Source organism: Brienomyrus brachyistius, chromosome 13 (genome assembly GCF_023856365.1).
Source record: "Brienomyrus brachyistius isolate T26 chromosome 13, BBRACH_0.4, whole genome shotgun sequence".
Lineage (NCBI taxonomy): Eukaryota > Metazoa > Chordata > Actinopteri > Osteoglossiformes > Mormyridae > Brienomyrus > Brienomyrus brachyistius.
Genome location: NC_064545.1, coordinates 16,780,568 through 16,804,246, shown reverse-complemented (window position 1 = coordinate 16,804,246; position 23,679 = coordinate 16,780,568). Strand labels below are relative to the sequence as shown.

The 23,679-nt window shown below is 48.3% G+C and overlaps 1 protein-coding gene across 3 annotated transcripts in view; it reads right to left on the bottom strand.

The window, feature by feature from the left end:
• Nucleotides 1-1,926: 1,926 nt before the first annotated feature.
• Nucleotides 1,927-23,679, bottom strand: part of LOC125706595 (unconventional myosin-Va-like) — a 30,021-nt gene continuing 8,268 nt past the window's right edge. For 2 of the 3 annotated variants that reach the window (XM_048973338.1, XM_048973340.1), the window contains exons 7-40: nucleotides 23,448-23,529; nucleotides 23,170-23,277; nucleotides 22,421-22,527; nucleotides 21,895-22,160; nucleotides 21,551-21,632; nucleotides 20,978-21,118; nucleotides 20,752-20,877; nucleotides 20,120-20,203; nucleotides 16,495-16,647; nucleotides 16,286-16,383; nucleotides 15,932-16,018; nucleotides 15,672-15,780; nucleotides 15,240-15,451; nucleotides 14,796-14,952; nucleotides 12,856-13,095; nucleotides 12,062-12,289; nucleotides 11,214-11,307; nucleotides 10,819-10,967; nucleotides 10,543-10,647; nucleotides 9,990-10,079; nucleotides 9,818-9,874; nucleotides 8,439-8,666; nucleotides 8,013-8,170; nucleotides 7,319-7,517; nucleotides 6,784-6,846; nucleotides 6,325-6,418; nucleotides 6,071-6,217; nucleotides 5,768-5,922; nucleotides 5,012-5,101; nucleotides 4,767-4,917; nucleotides 4,378-4,660; nucleotides 4,097-4,271; nucleotides 3,836-3,916; nucleotides 1,927-3,400 (exon numbers count right to left, since the gene is read on the bottom strand). In XM_048973338.1, coding sequence (XP_048829295.1) covers nucleotides 3,248-3,400; nucleotides 3,836-3,916; nucleotides 4,097-4,271; nucleotides 4,378-4,660; nucleotides 4,767-4,917; nucleotides 5,012-5,101; nucleotides 5,768-5,922; nucleotides 6,071-6,217; nucleotides 6,325-6,418; nucleotides 6,784-6,846; nucleotides 7,319-7,517; nucleotides 8,013-8,170; nucleotides 8,439-8,666; nucleotides 9,818-9,874; nucleotides 9,990-10,079; nucleotides 10,543-10,647; nucleotides 10,819-10,967; nucleotides 11,214-11,307; nucleotides 12,062-12,289; nucleotides 12,856-13,095; nucleotides 14,796-14,952; nucleotides 15,240-15,451; nucleotides 15,672-15,780; nucleotides 15,932-16,018; nucleotides 16,286-16,383; nucleotides 16,495-16,647; nucleotides 20,120-20,203; nucleotides 20,752-20,877; nucleotides 20,978-21,118; nucleotides 21,551-21,632; nucleotides 21,895-22,160; nucleotides 22,421-22,527; nucleotides 23,170-23,277; nucleotides 23,448-23,529 — 4,752 coding nt within the window. In that variant the 3' untranslated portion in view covers nucleotides 1,927-3,247. The remainder of the gene's footprint in view (nucleotides 3,401-3,835; nucleotides 3,917-4,096; nucleotides 4,272-4,377; nucleotides 4,661-4,766; nucleotides 4,918-5,011; nucleotides 5,102-5,767; nucleotides 5,923-6,070; nucleotides 6,218-6,324; nucleotides 6,419-6,783; nucleotides 6,847-7,318; nucleotides 7,518-8,012; nucleotides 8,171-8,438; nucleotides 8,667-9,817; nucleotides 9,875-9,989; nucleotides 10,080-10,542; nucleotides 10,648-10,818; nucleotides 10,968-11,213; nucleotides 11,308-12,061; nucleotides 12,290-12,855; nucleotides 13,096-14,795; nucleotides 14,953-15,239; nucleotides 15,452-15,671; nucleotides 15,781-15,931; nucleotides 16,019-16,285; nucleotides 16,384-16,494; nucleotides 16,648-20,119; nucleotides 20,204-20,751; nucleotides 20,878-20,977; nucleotides 21,119-21,550; nucleotides 21,633-21,894; nucleotides 22,161-22,420; nucleotides 22,528-23,169; nucleotides 23,278-23,447; nucleotides 23,530-23,679) is intronic. The other variant, XM_048973339.1, reaches the window with a different exon arrangement.

Below are 23,679 nucleotides of genomic sequence, written 5' to 3'. Positions count from 1 at the left end.
TTTGGGCCAGACAGTCCCTGCAGTATGTTGCTTTGGATGAAAGCGTCTGCCAAATAAGTAAAACGTACAGATGTAAACGTATGTGTATCATAGGTAAAGGCAGATTATTTTGCATAGCGTGAAAAACAGGGATTTAAAGGATCACAAGTGAAATAGCCTATATATTAATGCCTCTTCTGACAACAGATTTTTTTATGTCAAAGGATATTCGAACTGCTTTCAGAAATGTAGCAGTAATGAGTTGTTTGACCTTCATCTCAGAGAAAAAGCTCTTGATCCCCACTATACTGCTGAACTTTGTGCAGTAACACACCACTGCACACCACTGGAAGCTAATTTAATGCCTTATTTGGAAACGTATTCTATACTGCAGGATATTCAGGGGGTCTGCATTTCACTGCAAGGATAACGGCACCTCACAGCTATTAAGTTTTTAAATGCAAAGGAAATAATTAACTAGAGTAAAGAAAATCTGTAGAGGGCACATCGACATGGAATATCAGACTAACCCTTCATACACCTGAAAACTGTACAAAAGGTTCATGTTTAACAGTCATCAGCTCAGCCTGAAGTCTGCTGAATCAGTGACAATAATCACTTCGCAGGTGACAAAGACCCCAAAAGGACTTCTGTGTAACTTCACCAGAACTCTGAAAATGGTTATGCATGCAGAATGGACGGATGAAAGGCGGGGTTCTATTGCCGTCTATCATCTCACAGTAGACAGACGTTTGACACCTGTAAGGTTTCCCTGGAATGAAATACCCTTTAATTTAAAAGACTGTGTGGATTCCCAGGAACGTGTTGAAAAATCAGGCAGTAATGATCATTAAGGCCTCTCTGAGCTCTAACTATTTCTGACTTCATCTATCCCTTTGCCAGATATTAAATTCACAGCTTTACTCAGATATTACTCAGCTTTTCCAGGACAACTGTCACAGCTTGATGCAGATCAAAAGGTAATTAGAGCGATTAGAAGACGATTGATTTACTGAAGAGTTATATTGTGGCCATGACCTACATGGATGAAATCTAATGTATTATACAAGCCTGTCACGCCCATTACATTTGGCAGCACTGCGAGGTATGAAAGCTGTTCCTCATGCAATAAGGGTGTATATTTCAATTATTACATCCTCATGAATAGATGTGTCTTAATGAATATTAAATATTGAAAATTTAACGTCTCCGAATATCCTGTGTGGCCAAGTAGACAACCAAGGTAGAGGATCCACTGTTGGTAAATAATCCATTATATTAATTTCCACACAGCCGTTCATTCATAAGCTCTCTTGCGCTTCCCTCTGTAACCATGCTGGTCACAGTCGGCTCCGCACACTTCGCACGATTTGTTATTTTGTTGTATTAATGTCAGTGTGATGCTTTTTGGATTCACTGATGGATTATTATTCTCATAAATGTTTTGTGGGCTTATCTAATGTTAAAAACGAAAACCCAAAAATGAAAGTCTGTCTGCTAAAATAGATCTGAAAGAAGCAGGTTGACAGCATCATTTGTCATCTTTAATTTGATAACATCCAAACATCTACACACAAGCTTCGGAACCTCACGGATAAAATAGAAAAACTTTCCTTTTGTGGCATTAATAATCGTCATCTTATCTTATAAGCAAAAAACTGTCACATTAGGACCAACTAAACTAGGTCCGACCATCCACACAGCTTCCAGAGAGTATTAAACTACGTACAAGGCCAGTGGGAGATGATATGGGCTGAAATGTCAACAGCGTTGCATTTCAAATCTTCGTAATACACTGAAATGATATCGCAGAATTCTAAAGGAAATTCACTTTCGTGCAAACATCAGTTTCACTTCGCTAACATTCAGAACATATCAGAAGCAAAATCAAATGTAATTTCACATCCTAAAAACGCACAAAAGAAATTTATTCCAAAAAAATCAAGTAAAAAAAAAAAAAAAAAAAAAAAAAAAAAAAAAAAAATCATGGATCTGCAGGTTCAAGTTTGGGAAATCTGTGGATAAACTGTACAAACCACACATAGAGGACGTCAAAGCGTGAAGGCAGCAAGAACACTGAACAGTTGAAAGATATGCAACATTTATTCAGTAATCAAGTCTCACCAATATTTAACGTCTTAAGCAAAGTTTGAAGAAGGAATCGTATCATGTTAAGGAAATACAGCCGCTTACCAGCTTTCGTAGTGCATATGCTGGCAACATATATTACTTTCGAGAAAAAGGCTTGCAGTGAAAAATTGCATTTAATAATGTCATTAAGGTTTTTGAAAAAAATAATACAAATACATAGGTAAAAGCTGAGAAAGACTAAAATATTCCCATACAAGATTTTCAAATATACATATGATCAATGTTATCTGCGATGTAAGATATAGCAAAGAGGTATTGAAGAGCGAAAAACATATTGACTGAAATGCAAGGTTGCAACCGGACCGGTGTGGCGGTAGTGCGCCCCCCTGCGGCGGAGTCCGGAGCCGCGTAGACGGCGAACGGTGATGCCGGCCCACCGCTACCGTCACCGGGAAAAGCGACGGCCAAACTTCAGCATCCGTACCGGCGTTGAAATCCACAGCATGAGTATAGAAACATAAACCTATTTAAGCAGACTGACAGTGCAGCGCACGAAGGCGACAGAGCGACATGTGCTGTAAGGCTCCCATCCAGTTTATCGGCAGTGATATTTAAACCCGCACAGATCAGCATACGAGCACTTTGCTGCAGTATGACGCTACCTAAGCGTGCTGAAATCGCAGTACAGGCAAACACACAATCACGTTAATCAGTCCATTAATCGACCATTCAGTTTTTTAAAATAGATTTTCTATTTAATGTATATGTGTATAATAAATAGTGGTAATGTTACTTATCCCACGAGGTTTCTTTATCTGCATATAATCTTTGTGTAGTGTATTACGCAGTAATTCCTAGTTAATAAACTAATTTAAATTACGAATGCAGTTCGCTTTGTCTCCGAGTTCCCACCTCAGACTGCGCACTTCCTTCATTTTTAACTATAACGTACAAGGCTCCAACACCCCCTTCCCCAAAATAAAAGTTGTATCTTAAATGTCACATAAATCTGTTTGGAATTATGCAAAGCTTTTTATTGTAAGACTTTTTTTCTACTAAGCATATGATTTTAACAGGGTCTCTAGCTGAGACTCGGACACCTGAGCTAGATTCACAGATGCTTGGTAAACGCACAAAAGTCCCCCAGATCTGCAGTCATCTCTGACAGCGGATTCTTCTACACTCGTACGAGGAAGCTCAGATTCAGACTAGACGGTATCTGAACAGTCTCCAGGGCGAGCGAGGAGGGGTTGAAGGGGAATGTGACGGGGTAGATGATTTTGGTGTCCATGAGTAGCTGGGGCGACTCCTTCCGATCTCGTAAGCGTGTCTGAACAGAACAGGCAGCTGCCAGGTTAGGCGAGGCACGTAGAGGCAAACACGCAAGCGCACACACGCACGCACAGATCTTCGTGCGGGCCTTCTCACAAAATCTCCTTACAATGTAATTAATGGATACTGACTGCATCCCAGTGAAACCCAGTGGCACAAAAAAACATTTCTTTTACAATATATATATTGTGTATATATACACACACATACATACATACATAAATACACACACACACACACACACACGTAAATTTAATTTCTTTAGTTGTATATATTATATTGTGTGTATATATTTTATATATTACTTTTTCTATTTTTTGTGGGGATTCCACAAAAGCTGCTGTTCAGGAGTTAGTTGTATATCCCATTTTCTCTCTCTCTCTCTCACACACTAACAGACAACATAAAACCTTAAATCCGCTTTTGTACTCACTTGTATCGTTCGAATAAACGTTATTGAAACCCTTTCTTCAAACTCATTCACAGGAGTGTACAAGTTCAGCACTTTAACAATCTGATGAGAGACCAAAGAATGAAGATGAAATGGACATAATTTGTTCATTGTACTTAAAAAAAAATTAACCCAAGACGACATGAACATATAATCATCTCATGGTGTAGGACGTGCCGTGCTTCCTGGGACCCGGCGTCATGGAGATGCGGGCGAGGGGGGGGGGGGGGGGGGGGGGCTTACCTGCACGGTGGTGAGGTTATGGCACATGGAGCAGATGGCCTCGGCATCCTCGTCCGTTTTCTTCTTGACCTGAAGTAGCTGCGCCGCCTGGACCAGGGGCTCCAGCATCTCCCTCGCGCCACAGGTCACCAGGTTCTTCTCCCTGAGCCACTCCTCCAGCTGGCTCACGTTGTACCTGGAGGTGTGGGAGGGGCCAACGAGAGACCCCCGGCTTAGCCCCCGTGCCGCCATTAACCTTCTTTAATCCTGAGCAGTACCATGCCTACGAAGCGATGCCACACCTGATCTGCATCCCCTTGCTCCAGGAGCACATGTCCTTACGCAGAAGCAGGTTGTTGAGGGTGACGGCGCCGATGATGTAGAAGAGCTGACGGAAAACCTGCTTGATGAGTTCCGCGTCGGTGCCGTGCAGGCACAGGGCGGAGTAGAAGACAGTCATCTGCCGCAGGATGGAGTCCAGCGTGTTGGTGCCTTCGTCCACCACACTGGACGTCCGCTTGCGGAGGCCTGTGGGCTTCACCCCTGACACCCCCTGGATGGTCTCGTGCTCCAGCATGCCAGAGACTGACAAGAACGTGGAATCAGATGGAGAAGGTCCGCTTTTAAACATTCCCGAATAAAGATAGCTTCCGTAGTTGCATTACAGCTGGTGAAGCACGGTTCGGATTACCGATCATGGGCTGCAGGATGGTCTCCATGCATCTGATGAGCTGCTGGTAGATCTGGATGGCCAGGTCACTCAGCACCTGACGGTACTCAGCCAGATCGAAGTTGGTGAGGCAGTGCTCGTTCTGTCTGGGGGTGTTGCGCTTCATGAAAGACTGGGAGGCGAGGAGCAAGGCACAGGGGTGAGGGGGAGCGTCGGAACAGCAGGAAGAGAGGAGAAATGGAAGCAGGCGGCGGAGCCTGGCCTACCTCCTCGCCGCTGTACTGCTTCAGACAGTGCAGGAAGCGGCAGGTGTTGGAGAGCCAGAAGGAAATGGTCTCAAAGTCGTCGCCCCGTTTCTGTAGGACATCCAGGTCACATGACTAACACCAGGCATCACGGCTGAGCTCCGCAGGGCCTGTGCAGGCGCTCTCAGCACATGGAGACCCCGTTTCCTGTACTAAGCAGGTCTGTATTTCTACTATCCTGGCGACGTAGTTTTGATTATTCACACACTGTTTTCGTTACAACTCCTCATTTAGTGGCCGTTCGCAACGGTTATAAAATGAAATTTCCGACCAATGCGTGCATTTCATTAAGCATAGAAGAAACAGGGTATGTTAGACTGAATCAGAGTTGTAAGCGCAGCCACGGTCATGCCTAGGTTACCGGATTTAGTGACTATTTCGCTGAACCTAATCGCTGGAACAGAATTTACTAAATAAGGAGTAGGTGTATTACGTTACATAATTTTATTGCAATGATACCAATAAACCATGTTAAAAAAAAAAGTTCAAGTAAGACTTGTAGTGTTTACTGACGTGTGTGAAATGTCTTTTGTTACTGGAACAACATGACAAAAATGGAAAATACCTAAATACCTGAAAAAACAAGCATAGTTAAGGTCCACATGGACCAAACAAGAGAGCCCAGTATGCTTGGCTTTGTCCGATGTCTTTAGATGCTGATTCAGAATTAAGAATGATGACATCAATGCTGTAGCCGCCCCCCAAAGGGACACACACCTTCAGGATCTTCTTGATGCTGCTGATGGTGGAGGTGAGCAGGCTCCGAACCTTCTGATCGTCGTTGATGTAGTCGGAGTGCCTCAGGCACATGAAGAGGATGTAGGCCGGCAAGCCAGGGATGACGTTCACGGCCACACCGCGGGGCTTCAGGTCTGTGCATCCCGTACAGGGGGGTTTGGTGTCACAGAGGGGTCACAGGAAGGTCACATGGCCTGTGCAGGTATGCTTAGTACAGGAGTGCACAGCCATTTACAGGCTAAAAATAGGACTTCAATCAAGAACCCAAAGATCACTGCTCACCCAGAACGAGGTTCTTTACTAGCTTCACCTCATCCTCCTTCTTGTACTCCAACATTCCCTGGAAGTCCTTCTCCTTGCGAGGGATGTTTACAGGCTGCACCGGCTCGTCGGACACCTGTCCCGGGGACACGGCCTCTGTCTGTCCCCCTAGAGAACGATGGGCATCGTGGGACAGAAACAGGGAATGAAGTGCGTGACTGGGAGCATCGAGATCATGCTGGTGGGGTACAGCGTGGTGACATCTTCCAGTTTACCCTCCAGTTCGCCGATCTTCTTGGCAAAAATCTTGAGCTGCTTCTTGAATTTGCGGATGATCTTCTCCTGCTTCTCCAGCTGATCCATGAGATCCTTACAGACAAAAGATGGACATGCTCAAGTGAGCTTGTGGACACACGTGGACATGAATGAGACGGAGACTGAGAGCCCCATGTCAACACGGCTTAATTATGCTCTTATATTTAAAAATAACCTGGTTGACGAAAACAGTGAGTTAACTGTCCTGCTGTGGGTTCGGAAGCAAGTGACCTGATAGCACAGTGGCATATAGAAGAGACACCAGCGCCCCAAACACCAGCCCGAGGCTGTGATACATGCATCTGAAGGCTGGTGCCGTTTGTGAGCAACATACACACAGCCCAGAACAACTCCCACACACACACACACACAAAGAGAAACATACTACACACACACAGCCCACCAGCAACCCTACGTACGGCAATCCGTTGCCATAGCAACAGTCGGACCTTGTATTCGCTCTTGTGGTCAGTGAGCATCTCCTACGAGGAAGAACCCACATCAGACAGCGTGAGAACACTGGGCAGCAGAGCGAGAAGTCTGCACGGCACAGAGACCATGTCCTACATTCAGATAAGTCCGTATCCCCTTCCTGCAGCTGTCAGAAGATACTGCTCCGGAAATTCCTCCCACTGAACAAACGGAGGGGGTGCGGGCACTACTGAGGCGTAACCATTATACAGTAAGGGGGGGGGGGTTATGTAATATGGGCATCCATGAGAGATACTAGGCTAAGGTGAGGAGTGATGTTGGGGGGGGGGAGTAGACAGTAAGACTGTATGAACCTGGGGAGAGGCAGGATGACACACAATGTCAGAGTGTTAGAGTAAGACGGGAATAACGTGGGATTGGGGTAGTAACAGGAGGCGTTAAGGAAAGAAAACAGGGATGGGGAGGGCAAAAAGACAGGGGGTAGACGGGGGGCAGTAAGGCAGGGCATAGCCCGGTCCCCACCATGTTCTCGTTGGTGAGCCGTGTGATCTCATGCTGCAGGCTGGCCTCGATGCGAGCCTCCGGGGGCAGCTGCAGGTTCTGGGCCAGGAGCTGCTGCTGTCGGTTGTTCTCCTCCCTCAGGTTCTGCAGCTCCCCACGCAACACCTCCAGCTCATTCTCATAGTTGCTCCTCTGGGTCTGCAGCTGCGCCTCCAGCACCCTTGGTGGCAGGAGGAATGGCAGAAGAGAAAAGGGAATATGGGGGGGGCATCAGTGAAGTATCACCACATGGGGGCGCTCATGATGCAATGAAATCTCTGCCATGCCAGTTCTGAAGTGTCTAGAATCAGCACCAGTCAGGCCTTCAAGGACTTTCTAAAACCCTACCAGCCTTTTGATGTTTTTAATGTCAAAATGTGGCTTAACATTACTGCATCGGTACTAAACTCAGCCGTCAGCCTGGCAAACGGCTATGATGTCGCTAATATTCAGGGTGTGACGGACCCACCCATGTACAGTCCACACCGAACTATTTCAGAGGAGGTAAATATATGACGTCAAAGCCAACCGCCTCATCCCACCCACATGTCCTGTAACCTCTCCCAGAATTAATGATGTTAGTGATGACATTACTTAAAAAGGATATTTGCGGGCATGGAAAAGTAAAAAGCAAAGGAGAAAAATTGACCGGACAAGTGGGGGGGGGGGGGAATACCTGTGGCTCTCCTTCATGCATGTTACCTCTCCTTCACCCTTCATCTGCTGCACCTCCTCCGTGTAGGACAGCGTTAGCTCCTTCGTCTCCTGCAATGATGTTCCTGATATTTCCACGTGTCGGTGCACTAATGAGCCCACGCAGAGTTCATTTTCACACTGAAGTTAAGCTCAAATATAAAACAGTTACAAATACCTTCGTTTCCTGAGGAGCAGTGCATTGTGGGAGAAAAGAAAATGACAGAACATAGGTGTTATAAAAACAGTGCTAGTGCATGTCTGCAGCTCCTGTTTCTTCATAAAATTACAGGATGCATGCATTATTCATAATTCTCAGAGTTAATAATAGGTAGCTAATGATTCTGTTTTCAGCTCTGTCTAGTAGGCTCTTTGGATCCTTAGCTGGTAGATCTGCCCACGTGCCCACCTTCTGCTGCATGGCTTCCTTCTGGTTCACCAGCTGGGAGCGCAGAACAAGCACCTCCTCCTTGCACACGTCCAGCTGCTCACTGGCTGAGTTCAACTGGTCCAGGAGCAGCTTGTAAGCAGGTGATGGCGTCCCCGTGCTGATTACGGGGGCCTCGTCCATCAGCAGCTGCCGCATCTGGTTAAGGTCGTGCTTGAGTTTCTTGTTCTCGCACTCCAGCTCTTGGCGCTGAGGAACAATGACGGTCTTGTGTGATAAACACCCCCCCCCCATGTCCTTATGACAAGGTAACAGAGACCCTCGGACCTCATGCACAGGATGGTCCGCCCCTGAGCATAAGTGGGCAGACTTTGATGACAAAAGAACCACTTGGGAGGAGCTTACAAAAGCGGCGGGGAATTTCTGTTCATTGAGTTGCGCATTTTAATGAGTCATTTAAGCCCACATGTGACCTCATTGGTATTCACTGGGTTAACCACTCTGATGGACGGTGCACGGTATTCCCTTACAAGGTAGGCCTCGCATCGCCTTTGGCAAGCAATCATCTTGGCAAAGATGGCATTCCTACAAAGCTCAGGTTCTCAAAAGCTCAGGACTGAGACTGAATGTCTGGAAAACATCTATAATATTTGTATCACAGAGAAAACATGGACTGTGCGGGGGTCTTCACACACATTTCTATCATTTTCCTGGCACAAGAAGCTGTCCCCCCCTGTTTAAAATCAGCCGCCATTATAGCAGCAACCGATCATCTGTGGAGTTCTTCGCGGAATAGCGACGGACAAGGGGGCGTGACGCATCTACATCTACGTCAATGGAGCCGACTTAGAGCATGTGTCAAGCTTCGATTTTGTGCGTGTTCACATCTCCAAAGACCGTAGTTGGGGCTTTAATGAAGCTCACCTACCTCCCGCATTCTGGGGAATTTCTACCGCTGTACCATCAACAGGATCCTCACAAACTGCTTCTCTGTCTGCTACAGCTGTCACAGGACGGAAGACCCTCCAACGGTGGGGAGATCCGCCCAGCACATCACTGGCACCCAGCTACCCATCAGAGACATCCCTCATCGGGATCCCTCGTACTCCAATCACGGTCTGCTCACCCTTCTCCCATACAGGATGGTCTACAGGAACCTCCGCCGTTGCACCGACCGGCTGAGAAACAACTCCTTCCCCACAGTAGTCAACACCACCTTACAGAGTTAACCTTCCACCCCACTGACTCAACACACAACCCACTCATTCAGCTAGCTAGTAAGACTCCCATGACCTGCCATCTGCCTGAATTAGATGGGACAGGCTCACGTCACCCTTACAGGACCCCAAAGCGAGGACAGAACAGGCTGCTGGAGAGGACTTCCTGCTGTTGCCTTTTACCTTGAGGGACTCGTACTCCAGCTCTGCCCCACGACACACCTTGAGCTCCTCGTCATCCTGTTGTGGGAGGGGAGAGCATAGCAACACGAGTGGTTTAATGATCAGACTTCTGTTGACACCACCTTCTCATCCTGGCGTCTTCACACCCCAGAGAGACAGCCCCCGCCTGTACCCTGCCTCCGGCCCGCTGGAACTGGCCCTCTCCTCGCTCCAGCTTGTCCTGCATGGACTGCTTCTCCTGCTCATCATCCCTCTTCTGTAGCTTCAAGAACACAAAAAAAGACATATTAAGGTACAATGATGACATCCTCATGGGATACGGCAAGCAGATGTCGGAACAGGATAATCACACTGACTTTTAGGTGTGAGCCTGGGAGATGGGATGGTCATGCCGCCATACACTACAGTATATTCCCCTGGCAGCCATCGCATGGCATACGGCGGGCACCAGGCAGCGCATACCATTGCGGCATGTACGGCCAGCCAAAATCGATTACACAAAACTCTTCATTTCTTATTTAAAAACTTTGGTCGTATGTGTGAGTCATTATAAGTGGCACAGGGTGAAAGGCGTGTTTTCATGGAAAAAGTTCACATTTGGTGCGAAATCTGCAGTCACTCAGACAGAGGAGCCAAAGCCCCGTTCATCCCACACACGTAGTCGTAAGCACCATTCCAGGCGCTGCAAACTCCCGTGGTGTGGTGAACGGGCCACAAGGCCTCACCTCGAGCCCACGAGAGCCATCCTCAGACTCGATGAGCTCCGAGTTGTATGACTCGTTGCTGCTTTGGGTGGAGTCGGTCCTCAGCCGGCCCTGCTTGGGGACATGCTGGAGCAGAAGCGACAGACCAGTGTCATGTGATGTTGTTATTACTCAGCTGCTAAGCTTTGCGTAACTGTCGCATGAATTCACAGAGTCAAAAGAGCTATAAGAGAATCCGTTCCGTTTTCAGTTTGCTAGTTAAGACGGTGCCCAAAGTCGCCGTGAAGGAACTCTCACCAAGGTCAAGTTCATCTCCTCCCTGAGGTCATCGTAGCGTTCCTCCAGCTGCAGGTGCTCACTGAGCAGGTTCTGGTAGCGGGAGCGCTCTTCGTTCAGCTCATTCTCAAGCTGCCTGGTCTCTTCCTGCAGAACCCTTTGCATCCTCTCTGGGGGGGGGTAGGGCAGGGGGTCAGGCTGAGGGCTTCCTTACAGTGACTCAGGGTGGGGAAGGTGTAGCGGGAGCGAGCTGCCGTGATAACCGGGTCACCCTTAAGAGCAGCACTCACATTTGGCCACTTCTGATTAAAACAGGATTGGGTAGATTGATGCTCTTTGTTCAGCTGACCAGCTTCACTAGGAACAGTGTCAGGGGAGCCACATCTTCCCGGTTTATTTGATTAACTAACTAGTACCTGCCATCAGCTCTGCCTGCTCCTGTATCAGCCGGTTCAGCTCGTCCTTCTCGCTCTTGAGCAGCGTGTTCTGCTCTTTAAGGTCTGCCACCATCTGCCAACCAGGAGCAACACACAAGATGAGACCCGGTGTAAAGACCACGAACGCGTCTCTCTCGGCTCAGACGGACTACCAAGTGCGGTCAGCATTCCCAGCTGAGCTCAAAAGCCTCCCCGCTGAAAATGATGCTGGAAAGCAGGCAAGGCACCAGAGATGTAAACACAGAGCGCAAAAGGTCATGGCAAGGAGAAGAAAACTGCTTCAATACATCTCAGTCACACCTGCTGCTTGACACCTACACCCCAGCCAGCCCAGTCTTGCACCTACTCTGCTTCCTCCAGGGTCTTAAACTATGACTAATATCTCGGAGAATCTTCCGGTATAAAACAACCTAGAACTGCAATTCCAATGATATGAAGGTTCAATATGCAATATGAATGTTCTTGGTACCACTTTATGTGAGAGCGCACAAATAATGTACTAGTGCACTCTTACTTAAACACATTAATTACCCAGAAATCATCCCTGCCCAGTGCTACATTGTCCCTGCCAAACATTCAATGTAAAGCCCTTTGAGACAATGTGATATTGCAAAAATGCACTACAAGAATAAATTTGAATGAAACTAAATACATGTTACACACTGATTCCATGTTCATACATCGTTTATAAATCATACTGGTTCATGTATTTCATGCAGTTACCATATTTGTTCATGAGTTACTAAGTCACTTGTGCCACCTCAAGCAAGGTGTTACGAGGTTATTTAACCGAAGAGTTAGACCCAGCAGCCCCTGGCATCACTGACCTGTTCCATCTCATCTCTGTACGTCTCCGCCCACTCCTCGATCACACTCTTCTCGGTGCGGAGGGCTTCCAGCTCCTCCAGCAGGGCGGCAATGCGGCCAGCGTTGTTCTTGGCTTCCACTTCGGTGCTGCGCAGACGGGTGACCTCGGCACGCAGCTTCTCGCTCTCCACTGTGTGTGAGCTCTCCAGGCCCACCAGGCGCTCGGTGATGGCCTTGTTCTCCTTATGCTGTTACGGACACACAGGCAGCCCGAGTCCATCACCCTCGGCTGGAAATTCCGAATAAGGTCACAGCCTTTTCTTTGCTGCGAGACTTTGCCACTTTCCAGGTTCAGCAGAATATTTTAGCGACTAATTTTAAGCAAGACCATTTCTGCACGCTAAATTTGAAGCAAGGTGATAAACCTTTCATGAAAAAAATTACCTGGAGCTTAACAAATGGAGGTGACACTCAAGTAATACACTGTACTATCACCCTAGAGCTAGAGAGTTTTAACAGGAAATCCAGATATAACGCTGAGTGTAACATTAATGCTCTTATGGCAGAGTAACTTAATTTAGCAGAATATGTAAAACAAAACTGAGCAATAGTTGGGTGAAAACAGTCATGTGACAGTCATGGAGGAAAAGGAGAGGGGAGGAAGGAGGAGAAAGGAAAGAGGAGGAGGGGGAGAAATAAAAAAAGGAGGTAGAGGAGGAGGAGAAAGTGAGGCTACAGCAACTCTGAAAATGGGCGCCCGTTGCCGTGGCCCCTGGGCAGTATCGGCAGGGGGGCCACCTCCATGGCAACGCACCTGCTCGTCCACCTTACGCTGCAGCTGCATGATCTTGTTCTCCATGCCGATGTTGAGCTTCTTGAAGTGCTCCACGGAGCGCGCCTCGATCTTCAGCTTCTTGAGCTCGTGCTTGGCCCTCATACGGCGCACGCAGCTCTGCAGGTAGACCACGGCGGCCAGGGAGCGGTTGTACCACTGCCGCACCATCCAGCCACGCATGTGCTTCTGGATAATGATTGCCTTATGCTCCCGGAGAAGCTGGGTGGGAGATACATGGATACAGTGAGCAGGGGCGCCGCTAAGGGGGGGAAAGTTGGGACAATTCTAAGGGCCCACGCCCTTTAGGGGCCCCCAGAGATCTGAATGGGTGTGGTAGGGGGGCCCAACCTCATATTTTGTCATAGGGCCCAAAATTGCTAGCGGCGCCCCTGACAGTGAGTCAGGGGCTGAGGAAAGGGCATGATCCATGTAGCACCTGATGAGCATGTCTGGCTGTATAAGGTGGGCGCCTCACCGTCCCGTACTGCTGCCCGTCTGTATGAGGTGGGCGCCTCACCGTCCCGTACTGCTGCCCGTCTGTATGAGGTGGGCGCCTCACCGTCCCGTACTGCTGCCCGTCTGTATGAGGTGGGCGCCTCACCGTCCCGTACTGCTGCCCGTCTGTATGAGGTGGGCGCCTCACCGTCCCGTACTGCTGCCCGTCTGTATGAGGTGGGCGCCTCACCGTCCCGTACTGCTGCCCGTCTGTATGAGGGGGGCGCCTCACCGTCCCGTACTGCTGCCCGTCTGTATGAGGTGGGCGCCTCACCGTCCCGTACTGCTGCCTGTCTTACCATCCTGTACTGCTGCCCGTCTGTATGAGGGGGGCGTCTCACCGTCCTGTACTGCTGCCCGTCTGTATGAGGGGGGCGTCTCACCGTCCTGTACTGCTGCCCGTCTGTATGAGGTGGGCGTCTCACCGTCCTGTACTGCTGCCCGTCTGTATGAGGTGGGCGTCTCACCGTCCTGTACTGCTGCCCGTCTGTATGAGGTGGGCGTCTCACCGTCCTGTACTGCTGCCCGTCTGTATGAGGTGGGCGTCTCACCGTCCTGTACTGCTGCCCGTCTGTATGAGGTGGGCGTCTCACCGTCCTGTACTGCTGCCCGTCTGTATGAGGTGGGCGTCTCACCGTCCTGTACTGCTGCCCGTCTGTATGAGGTGGGCGTCTCACCGTCCTGTACTGCTGCCCGTCTGTATGAGGTGGGCGTCTCACCGTCCTGTACTGCTGCCCGTCTGTATGAGGTGGGCGTCTCACCGTCCTGTACTGCTGCCCGTCTGTATGAGGTGGGCGTCTCACCGTCCTGTACTGCTGCCCGTCTGTATGAGGTGGGCGTCTCACCGTCCTGTACTACTGCCCGTCTGTATGAGGTGGGCGTCTCACCGTCCTGTACTGCTGCATGTCTGTATGAGGGGGGCGTCTCACTGTCCCGTACTGCTGCCTGTCTCACCATCCTGTACTGCTGCCCGTATGTATGAGGTGGGCGTCTCACCGTCCTGTACTGCTGCCCGTCTGTATGAGGTGGGCGTCTCACCGTCCTGTACTGCTGCCCGTCTGTATGAGGTGGGCGTCTCACCGTCCTGTACTACTGCCCGTCTGTATGAGGTGGGCGTCTCACCGTCCTGTACTGCTGCATGTCTGTATGAGGGGGGCGTCTCACTGTCCCGTACTGCTGCCTGTCTCACCATCCTGTACTGCTGCCCGTATGTATGAGGTGGGCGTCTCACCGTCCTGTACTGCTGCCTGTCTGTATGAGGTGGGCGTCTCACCGTCCCGTACTGCTGCCCGTATGTATGAGGTGGGCGTCTCACCGTCCCGTACTGCTGCCCGTATGTATGAGGTGGGCGTCTCACCGTCCTGTACTGCTGCATGTCTGTATGAGGGGGGAGTCTCACCGTCCTGTACTGCTGCCTGTCTTACCATCCTGTACTGCTGCCTGGCCATGTATGCCCGCAGGATGCACTGAATGATGAGGGCTGCAGCCAGCTGCTGCTTGTAGTGCTTCCTCTCCACAAACATGCGCTGGTATTTCTGGATAATGATGGCTGCCCTGGTCTGTCGCAGGAATTTGGCCAGGCTGGTCAGGGGGCAAAAATCAAGACATCGGTGTGAGGTTCATCATAATTTGAAAAATGACTGAATGATTTGATTACGAAACATTATATGTGCAGTTTATGTCCCTAAAAGAACATTTTTTGAACCTGCAATCTTCTCATCATGAATCTAAGAAGCCTTGGATGCTTTGGTGGTGCATAAAATCCATCCACTCATCCATCCTCATCTTCTTGACTAACACACGGTAGCGAGGGTGCTTGCACGCTCGCACACACTCACACACAGCCTCTCCATTGGTGCGCTGCTCACCATCGCGCCTGGTAGCCGCGCACGTGTCTCTGGATAGTGATAGCAGAGTTCTTCATGCGCAGGTACTTCTTGCGCTGCAGCCAGCAGCGGATGGTCTTCTGGATGCGGATGCAGGCTGCCCGCAGCTTATCCGCTCGCAGCTTCTCCAGGTAGGCCACCTGACCCGCGCGGAAGAAGATCTTGTTCTTGCCAAACTGGTACTTGTCCTCATCCTGTGGAAAGCGAGCGAGACGGAACGGAGTTGCTGTGAGTACTATGCAATACATACAAAACCGGTAAGTCACTTTCGGGACTGGAAATTCTAAAAATCACTTTTTGAAAATGCCAAAATGGTGATTTTGGAATGTCTGGATCAATTTACCACTAAGCCTAAATAACTGGCAATCTGGCCTAACTGGTCCCTCTATGCAATTCAGTTGAAATTTCCTCTACCTTGATCAGCTTTTCCAGAACTTTCTTGCATGTTAACTTCTTGTCAGGGAGAACATCCTTCTGCTTCATTAGAACCCGATAACGGCTGAAAAATTCTTGATATGTCCACCTGTCAAGACGGAAGCTGAATGTAACTGCCAATAACATAAAGAGTTATGGATACAAGATATAGTTTAGTTAGGGTTATGGACAGTTGGTGTGGCAGATATATGCTTGTTTCTGACTGTGCCTGTCTGTTCGTGTGTGGATGTGTGGGCCACCTGGATGGGAACCCAGCTGCAGAGATTCGGATGGTTTCCAGGACACCACATGCTCTGAGCTGTTGTACTGCTCTCTTGGGGTCAAACCTGGGAAAAACAAAAGTCAATCTAATGGAGGCAATGGGAGGTGACATCTTAATCAACGCAAATTCACCAGGCAGACAGACAGCTAAAAAGAAGGTCCACATTACTTAAACAACGTGAGATTCATGGACTGGAAGAATTTTGCTGTACCCGAGACAAGCTCCATCTCCATGGAACCTTCTGCTTAGAAACCGCTGAAGCAAAATGACCCAAGCTAGTTCCACCAATCAAAATAGAGCCACTCAAAGAGAAAGAAGAGGTACAACTTACGTAAAGGGCAGTTTGAAGTCATTTGGCTTGATACAGCGTACGTAGTGAGGGGTGGTGGCGTTCAAGGTATCCATCAGCAAATGGAGTGAGTTACGAAACTGTGGAAGGGCAGGGAAGGGTTTGCCTCGCTTCAACAAAGATGGCAGACCTCCTGCCTTCAGAAACACAGCGAGCCAATGACAGGGCAGGGATTTCCCATCTTAACTCACCTGCAGCCCCACAGTCATTTTGTGCTCCTTACTAGACTGGCCAGGGTGAGTCCTGTTGGGTTTGACGCTGAGCCGTGTCCGGCCACCAGAAGGGGCTCCGACCGGACTAGTCGATTTGTCCTCATCCTGAAACAGCTCTACCAGCAGCTCAAACTGCCAGCGAACAGAGACACTCAGATGCACCAAGATGACCTACCCTGCTTGTCGTGAATCCTAAGGGGATGCCCCACTTACTCAATGTGAAATCACACAGTTCACTCCATGTGGAAACAGCAGTTACGAATCGGGGAAATTAAATTATTCTATACATCTGTACTGTACACATTCACTGTTACGCAGCCTATATGGTACATTAATGATGTATCTTATTATGCTGACTCACCAACTAAATTTGCTATTCTGGCCACCTATTAGCATTCAGATACAGCCACAGTGTCACACAGTAATAGTTGCAAGTATAGAGAAAGGAGACCACATATGAAAAGGAAAAACGTATTTAAATTTCGGTGAAAAATAACTAGCTGTAAACCCAAAATGATCATTATTGGAGAAAATATGGTTTTAAATAGTTCATGATCATATGTTGAGATAAAAAAAAAAAAGTTTATTACACATTTTGTGACACAAGATTAAACTTTAAGATTAACCTGGGGGGATATTTGTTTTGCATACGGCAGCAAGGTGCGTGTACATATACAGACACCAAACACTCAAGACCGACAGACAGCACAGCACACAAGTGCAAACAGCATCATGCAGCATGAATAAAGAGAGAGAGAGAGAGAATTAAGCTAAGAGGATAGCGGTATTTGGTATTTACATAACAATGAAATGATACAGGTGAAATGCTGCCCTGAACTGATGGGTGAGGCCTGGCGGCAGGTGGCTACAGGGAATGGTGGGGGCTACAGGGCCTGGCGGCAGGTGGCTACAGGGAATGGTGGGGGCTATAGGGAATAGTGGGGGCTACAGGGCCTGGTGGCAGGCGGCTACAGGGAATGGTGGGGGCTACAGGGCCTGGCGGCAGGTGGCTACAGGGAATGGTGGGGGCTATAGGGAATGGTGGGGGCTACAGGGAATGGTGGGGGCTACAGGGAATGGTGGGGGCTACAGGGCCTGGCGGCAGGCGGCTACAGGGAATGGTGGGGGCTACAGGGCCCGGGGGCAGGTGGCTACAGGGCCACACGACAAATATTCGTAGCTACAGGACCTGTATGAAAGATTAAATTTAATACATGAGTGAAGATGTACATGGTACATGCATGAGTCCAGTCCCAGGTACTAAGCGTTCTGAGGACTGCCACACAGACATTCACAAACACAAAGGGAGGGAGTGCGATCTAAGCCATCGGTCCCTGTGGTCTCTCTTATGCGGATTAAGTGTTACAGCCTTTGTTGCAAAAGATAATTATAGACTTGCGAAGGAAATATAAAATGAAAAAAGTTAAGACGAGACCCCTGGAAATGAAATGAGCTACTTTGTATTATATATGCTTTTCTTCTCTGAAACAGAAAAATGGACCATGTCAGAGAAGATCTCCCCACCCACTAACCTCTAACCCCAAACATCAATACGGCATGCTGGGAGTAACTTAACCCCACCCACTTTCCCACTGACACCAAAACGTCAGCATATCAGACATCAACAATCACATGCTGCAGGATGAGGTAAACTCCTCCCCCTTCACTGTGACCCACATCAGACACACTGTGCTGAGGGACAAGTTTGACCCTCCCCATCTGCTCAACCCACGTGCTTCATCCCACCTCCATCCTATCCCAGCCTCCTGCACTCCAGAGCAAAAGACCCAACTAGTGTTCAGACGCATGCAGTTCAGCTCCAGAATTCAAGAAGTGCGTCCAATGAAGGGTGAGAATGAGAGGTGTGAGTGAGTTAGAGTGAGACAAAAACAGAAGCCAAGAACCAGCAGGGGGCAGCATTGCGCGAATGCTGAGGTTTACCTTCTGTAGAGAAAGTTGTCAAGGTGGGGACAATACACAGCAATAATGGATGGAGAAATCACCGAAAATGAAGTTACAATCCACAGGTTCTCAAATCTCTCAAAAATAATGTACATTATTTCTCTCATAATATATGCAAAATAAGTAAAGTTGTAATGAATATCGTATTTTTTTCTGAGTGACATAAAACACAACATGCAACAGCTTCATCCCTGTATTGCCATAATACTGAGGAGAGCAACACAGTAATTACTAAATGCAGTGTAGAAGCACAGGAAGGCAGGCACACAAAGCAGTCCATTTGAACGTAGACTCCATAATTTTCACATAATGACATTATCGTTTTCATATAATGATAATTATCGTTATCTTGACATCGATGTTGGACTTGGGTTGGGACAATTCTGGATCCGACCCAAATTTCACTGGAATTGGCTCAGTCCAAGAGCTACACACTTGGTGAAGGAAGTATTAGATAATGTAAATGATATATAAGCACACCTGCTAGGCATGGATGCCGGAAACGGAGCAGGTAACTACCACCACACATTAAACGTTGTTTCACACCAGTGTCTTATTTTAAGGACATAAGTTGACAGCAGCATCAAATGAACCTTCAGGTGCTTTTTACAATGTGCTGGAATACAGTCAACAAGCTGCTCCAGAAACCTCTGGCCTGAGACCATGAGATGCTGAGCAGAGCTGTTCACTGAGGACACTGTAGCAAGATGGGGGCCCTCAAAAGGTCCCCAGCCTTTATGTGGAGAAGAGAGGCAAAGACACCTTGCTGAGACTCTCACAGCATGACCAAACACAGCCTCCATCTAAAGGAGACCAAAATGCTGTGCCACCTTCCCGAAACAGCCTCTCTACCCGCTCCGTCTCCGAGGGAACGCGGCCTGGATCGGAAAGCTGCCCGGGCCTTTTGAAAAGCCGTGTACATCTAAAAGGCTCCTCTGTAAAATTCCCACAGCTAGGTTTTGAAGATACTTCTATATTTAAACTGCTACTCACACCAAGTCCCACATCAGTGCCGCGGCTGGAGAAAATCCAGGGAAAGAGGTGCGCACAGCACCACGATGCACTCCAGCAATGAGCATCAGATCCTGTCCTACATACTGTACAGCGATACCAGCACTTTGGCACCAATAACAGAGAGGCTCCTCATCAAGTGTGCGGAGTGCGGAATATAGAATCGAAAAATCCTTTGCTTATTATTAATAAGTCCAGTGCCGCGAATTTAATACACTTCAAAATAGCTTGAATAAAGGTGCGTACATCAACCCAAAACGTACTGGTCATCAGTGCTGGGAACACACTAAATTCATCCACCCACACTAAAAATATTTAGCAAGTCTTCACCTCACAGAAACCCATCTGTTTCTCTCATTTCCAACAACCTTTTGTAGACCTTGCAAGTTAAATGCATACTGATAACCCAGATAACACGTCCTCTGAAAGAACAGCAGGTGGCGATGCTGAGCTGAACCTCTGGAAAATGGAAACCTTTTTTTTTGAGGTCAAACCAGGCATAACAAAAACCATGATCTTGTTTGATGCTCTTGATGGATGCCTTTCGCTCTGTTGTCCACAACACAATAACCGGCAAAAGGTGCTTGGAAAAGGGCAGCGTTCCTACGGACTTCTGCCTGGAGACGCTCACCTTGCTTGCTTTCAGCACAGTGATCTGCTCTTCATTGACAGTGTCCTTGTTTTTCTCCAGAAATCCCTCACACTGATACTCCACCTAAAAACAAACGCAATAAGTATCGTAACCATGTTCTGTCGTTCCACACTGACAGCAGAAGACAACCCCACCAGGATCTGGCCACAGGATTTAAAGGGCCAGTTCACCCCAAAACTGAAAAACATGGTGTCTTAGTGATCTATGCATCTAGGCTGTTCTGCTGGGAGCTGCCTACTTTTGGAGATACTGGGCTTCTCTCAAATACAACGGGAGTGAATGATATTCCTCCTGAGGTGATTAAAGCGGCAGAAAAATACATTTGAAAAATTCAACAGCAACGTCTCTGACCAGGAATCATGACCAAGTTACTGAAGATAATCCACAGACTTTAAGTGAGCAGTTTAATGTAGGAACTATTATCTTCCGCCAAACTCCATACACCAATCGTATCACTGCACAGAGGTTAGCGCCGGGGTGCCTGTGCTCGTATCTTCAGCACAGTGATATGTTCGGCGTGTGGAGTTTGGCTCTCCTGCTTACCCACATTGAGAAACTTGACAAAGACTAAGGTGGTATCAAGGCCACACAGGCAAGCGAGCAGGATGAACCTTGTCTGCAAAATGCTGCACGATGAAGGCCTTGTTTGACAAGCGGGGCTTCTCGAAGAGGGGGGACATCTTCAGGTGCGTGTTATACAGCTTCTGAGCCCATGAGTCATCCGAGCCTTTGGGCATCTGCAGAGGGGGAGGAGGAGATGTGTGTGTGTGTGTGTTTGTGTGTGGCGGGGGGGTGGGTGCTCAAAGCAATCCTGAAACAAGTCAGCCTGCCCCCCACCTTGCACTCTTCATCGAGAAGGTCCAGGATGCCCATCTTGGCCTCGATCAGGTTGATGCAGGGCTGGTTGTCGTAGAAGTCAATGAGCGTCCAGGGGATCTGCTCCTTCATGTACTCCTCCTGCTCCAGTTTGAAGACGTGCTGCAGGAGTCACAAGGAGCAGCTTCGGTAAAAGCAGCTCAACGTTAATCCTCAGCCAGCCAGAGTGCTGAGGCTGTCATACAGGACACTACATAACCCAGATGAACCTGCTACTGATGCTGCTGGACAGAATGATGCTGCATTTGACAAAAGAATAACACGACCATAGATAGTTATACAGCAGCACAGGGATCCAAAGTGGACCTGACTGGTTACTGGGATGCACAGCATGATAATTACCAAGTCCTTTAACTGTAAAAGGAACACGCATTGTATTAGCAGGGAGCTGAAAGGGAGCAAAAACGTGGACCGTCTGTGGGTCTCGGAGGAACGGGTTGAGAAGCACTTGATCAGATAACCGAGACTCTTATTTATCTACATCTCCAAGGTGCCAGCAAAGTGCAAGAAATGGATCCAGAGATGCCGACTTACCATGTTAAACTGCTGCTGCAGCTTCTCATTGGCATAGTTTATACAGAACTGTTCAAAGCTGTTAACCTCGAAGGTTTCAAACCTGCATTGGGAAAAAAAAATGAATGAGACTGAGATGACACAAGACAAAAAAAAAAGCTTGTAGATCTTTAGCTGAATTATTTTTTGAAAAGTATGTGTCATCAGTGAGAGGTACAAAGTCAAAGAACCCAGACTCTGACGACAGAGCTTGATGGGAATAAAGTTTACGAAGGTAGGCATAACGTCGCAATTAACGCATGGGTGTAAAGCCTGTCACTTAGCCGCTGGTTAGCGAGCGGTGCACATGCATGCAGCGCACACACCCATAGATGTCCAGCACCCCAATGAAGGAGTGCTGCCTGACAGAGGACTGCAGGGCCCTGTTGACGCGATCCACGATCCAGCCAAAGAGCTTGGCGTAGATGTGCTTGGTGAGGGCGTCCCGGGCGTTCACGGCCTGCAGCTTGGGCAGGGGCTTGTGGTAGGTCTCCGTGGTGGTCTTCAGCTTCTTGTGGCACAGCCAGTGGGTCATGTCCTGATACGCCACACCCAGGAGCTCGCAGAAGACCATCAGGTGACCGTTGTTAGGCTGGAATCAAAGCACTAAGTGTCCGTCACGGACTGGACCATCGGAGACTATCACCACTAGTATTTTACAGAACCAGAGTATTCTGCAGCACCAGAGTATTTTACAACACTAGAGTATTATGAACCTCTAGAATATTCCACACCAGCAGAATACACTACATCTGTGTAACTGGGCAGATCCAAGGGCCATTTCACTATGCTGTAACCAGACAACCCATTTAACACCAACAATGTCCAAATGCCCCCCCCCCCCCCCCCCACCTGGATAGTACAGCTATCAGCATCCCGGTCCTTCACTTCCACGTTGCCAAGATGGAGAATGGCAGCCAGCACCCGAAACACTCCCATCTGATACGAGTCATTGATCCCTAAAAGGTAATAAAATTGCAAATAAAGCAGGCGGTTATTTCCAGCCACCTGATAAAAATCAGCCAACATTAAGGCTCCAGGGATTTATTGGCGTTGGTGACAAACCCACCCATGGAGAACCACTGATGTCTCTTAGAACATTTACGAGGAGAAAAGGGAATCTGACAGTGGAAGATCCAGAGAGGCTATGCTTCCTGCAAAATGCTGCACCAGGCCAAGCCTGCTATTATTAGTAAGTGTTACAGCTCACTCTATAGCTAGGCCATGACAAAAAGCCTTTGCAGCTATATGGGGTAAAGACCCAGGCAGGCTGTCTGCCCAGAGTTTTAGCAGAGGAGACGGTATAGTACAGCTAACCCCCTAACCAACGCAAAACCGGTACCGGGAGAGAGAACAACAAAGGAGATCCGTGTCTCGGGTGCTTCTGTTAAGTTAAAAATAAATGTGAAGCATATTATCAGTTTGTTTGTTCAACATTTGAAAAGTATGTATAATGAAGTTGTTCTACGGTTAAGCTATGGGCAGCATTTTTACGTTTTGTGTGTTCTTGCTAAAAAAAAACCTACTGGCGTCTTAATTTCTAGCGGTATAAAATTGCATCATCTGACTTGATTAGCTGACCACAAGTGGTTTTCCATTACCCAGCAAGGTGAAAGCATTTCTGGTCATGGACATCTCCTTGGCGTCGTCCACACCCTCGATAATCGGGCTCCGACCCTGGTTGGTACACAAGAAGTCCTCCACACTGCCTGGGGAGGAACACTGATCATCGGCGGTCTGGCTCCTTAAGGATTACGGACCTTTCATCCAGCATCTATGATCGACCGTCTAACTAAGCTAAAAAGATCTGACAGACCCGACTGTAAGAAGGGTCTCGCGTGATCAGTCCCAATCCCAGCAGGGGGGAAACCCACCGTACCTAATTTAAGGGCCTGAAACTCCGGCAAGTGGGAGGAGGCACAAAGCTGGTAGAAGATGTGGTAGTTCCTTTCATCTTCTGCCTGGGAAGAACAAGGATTCAGACAGGTAGTTAGCTTTGTATAGCTACTGTCGCTACAACGAGAAAACATAGTTTGCCTCACTGACAACACAAAAATGTCAGCTGTTAAGCTGCAGTCAGCCTTACAGTAAGAAGGCATGATGCTACACTC